Source organism: Branchiostoma belcheri, unplaced genomic scaffold (assembly GCF_001625305.1).
Source record: "Branchiostoma belcheri isolate BF01 breed outbred unplaced genomic scaffold, Haploidv18h27 scaffold24, whole genome shotgun sequence".
NCBI classification, from domain to species: domain Eukaryota; kingdom Metazoa; phylum Chordata; class Leptocardii; order Amphioxiformes; family Branchiostomatidae; genus Branchiostoma; species Branchiostoma belcheri.
The window spans coordinates 2,372,914-2,376,012 of record NW_017803843.1 but is presented as its reverse complement, the minus strand read 5'-3'; the positions used below and the strand labels follow the sequence as shown (position 1 = coordinate 2,376,012).

The 3,099-nt window shown below is 40.9% G+C and overlaps 1 protein-coding gene across 1 annotated transcript in view; it reads left to right on the top strand.

Moving 5' to 3' along the window:
* Window positions 1-3,099, top strand: part of LOC109471082 (N-lysine methyltransferase SETD6-like) — a 22,975-nt gene that overhangs the window by 10,615 nt on the left and 9,261 nt on the right. The window contains exon 8 of the mRNA XM_019770278.1: window positions 1,698-1,799. Coding sequence (XP_019625837.1) covers window positions 1,698-1,799 — 102 coding nt within the window. The remainder of the gene's footprint in view (window positions 1-1,697; window positions 1,800-3,099) is intronic.

Sequence of the window (3,099 nt, the reverse complement as noted above, 5' to 3'; positions counted from 1 at the left end):
GAGGTTGCAGTTAAAATACACTCCATCTTTTACAGCATTCAATCTATCTTGCTTATAAGCGTTCAATGCATTAGATCAATGAGAGCTGTTGTAAAAGATTTACTGCAAGCTTCCAAATGGGCCACCTTCCCTAATACCAGGTTATTGATTAATCTTGCTTAGTGTCTCCGATGGATTAGATGTAGTTTAATCTTATGGTCAGGTTCTCACTATGTAGGTCAACCCTCCATTTATGTTATCCTCAGGCTTCTAAAGTTGCCATCATCCCACTTCATTGTGAAATAATGGATGGCTATATGTCTGTCTGCACAAGGGCTGTGTCTCTATAGTGTGATGAATGGGCTCTGAATGTTATATTAGACATTCACATCGAAAGGAGGATGCCTAATGTTGAAATCTGAGGAATCTTTGATTACTACATTGGCAAACATTAAGTACATTACAGCAGAATTGCTTCCTGTCAAAATGTTTTCAATGTCTACACGTGTAGCTGTCTTGTGGTTTATTGTTTTTCAAAGGCAAAGTGAGTGATTCAGTTGCCCTTGACCTACATACATAAACAGCAATATCCCCACTTCTCTGCTCATAAATGCAGATACCAAAGCTGATAAAACATGTATAGAGCCTTCTCTAAATATCATTTGTGAGCAGTAGGTTTGTAAAGCATGTATAACATGTGCATGCATTACTGGAGAAAGCCACATCTGCCTCCCCTGGGGCTGTCATTAGCACTGTTAGATGGAACAGTGTAAATCACACATGGGGTTGCTTTAGACATTGACAGAATAAAAGGTTCACACAGACCTAACAGATGTAGGTCAGTGATTTCTGAGTTATAGTGGAAGAAATATGACTTGACCACTTGTCATACAATATTTAAGTTCAGATTATCTTCAGACAGGTATGTGATATGTGAGTTTACTCCCAGTGGCAGGGGTATTTTTCAGTCAGGGTCATTAACCTTTGACATGTCTGGTTAAATGGAGGGTAGCTCTACTCCATTTTGTCAAACAGCAAACATTTATCTTGTTCTTACATGTGACACTGTGGATATGGGTTAGCAGGTTTCTGTCTAGCCTGTCTCCCCCTGTCAGGGCTGATAGGGCCTCCTCCCTGGGGGCCTGACCAGTGGAAGGATTGCTAAAAGTGTGATGAAGCCAGGCTAGGTACCGTTTCTGTCCAATTCCCTTCAGAAAGTTGGCCTATCTGCATTGTACCAGTAATTCATCAGTAGCTACTTTATAAGGGTGGGTACTTTAGGATTATAAGCTTAAGACAATGTAAGATCTTTATGCTTTGCTCTAAACAGGTATGATGTGCCTATAAATAGACGGGAAATTCAAAGCATTAAACTGCTGCATAAAGAGCTGCATAAAAATGGAGATGTGTCACTTAATGCGGGAAGGCTCTTTAACTTTATAAAGATGGTTGCTCTTATCAGCCAATACAATGTCTAGCTTTAACTTAGTTATCTAAAACTGCCAGTATCGCTGTGGAAACACTGGAAATCCAGGAAGCCAATTTTTAAGTCAGATATGACTACCCAGTATAATAATTGTGATAAGTAAAAAAATAGATAAGTACTTGAAGCTCATAAGAACATTAGGCTTAATGTTAGGTAGATTCTACGGCCATTCCAAGTCTAAATGACCAGTGGTTTAGAAAGTTGTTATATTATGTACTTGCTTTGTTTGCAGGTGGATATCCCAATGCAGGTACTGTTTGATGAAGCCAAACTGGCTGTGGATCCTGGTGCTGTCCAGCTGCTGGAAGAAAAGTGGCTGTTCCTGGAGGACCAGGTAAGGAACAGTTGTTGCAGTGTTGGCTAATAAATACCACTAACATATTTGTTACTCCGTGAAGGAGGTCAGGACCTCCGGACGGAGTGTTGTGATCGGCTGATTTTTCATGTTCGCAGTCAAAACACTGGGTTCTCTTTGTGTAATCGGCACGCAATTTTATACGCCGTCTGCGGGCATGCCCGTGTTGATGCACAAATGTGTATTTTTGCCGTTGCTGCTTTCGCGGTCAATGTAATATTGCAGACGCACCCCTACAATTACTAGGCGAATTGGAATGGTCCAGAAAAACGCGTTGTTCGGAATAGCGGGGGGGGGGGAACTTCATGGGGTGGTTTTGGTAAGTGGTTCCAGATGTTTTTGCCCATGCTTAAGAGATGCCAAGTTTTTTTGAAGATGTTCGCAGCCAAAACGCATTCTTCCGTACGTCGCATTTCTGTGTAATTTCGCATGTGGTGTGGCATTATGTCCGGGATGATGCACGTCTTTTTATTTTTACCATAGCTGTTTTGATATTGAAGTAAATGCATATTTTAGAAACATCCCTACTTTTACAATCCTGTGGAATAGGCCGTAGGTTTAGGCAGTTGTCTGGTAGCAGAGGTACTCTAAGCAGATATCCTGGTTATCTGGCCGGCGGTAGTAACACTCGCGGTGCTTACCGCAACTGTTGCTGGCTTCTTGTTACAATTTGTACACAAAGCTGTGTCCTGGTATTAAATGTCACCTGGTTTTAATGACATTATGATAATCATCATTGTTTTTGTCTGCTGGTGTTGCAACGTTGCTCCCACTGGACTGTTTTCTCTAAGACATTGGCATACACTTAAATAGTACACTTAAGTCAATAGCGTAAATCAAAGTAGATAAGATCCTCATTAAAAGGTAAAGATATTTAATCCTTGATAAGAGGGAATCAATTCAAGAATCTTCTCTGGCACCATATTGAAATTTGCATTGATGCTACCTATTTCTGGCATAGTTGTAAAACAGTTAAAAGAAAGGAAGGATCCAGGTTGTGAATATTCCCAGCACACTACAGTGAGCTCAGACCCTTGGAGGAAAAAGGGAACACACAGGAGCGGGTAAGAGGAACAGAACCACAGGAGACACTGCCTGCATTTAAGGCTGTCACCGTTACAATAATACTGACATGAGTTGTCCCAGTACAGTACGTAGTACTTCAGGTACAAAATGTCACTAACAACTTCAACTTGTTTAGTAAAAATCCCCAGGGTTACTAATCAGCCAGGCTGTACATGTAGGTCTTGTTGAATCATGGACTTGACAAAATAATAAA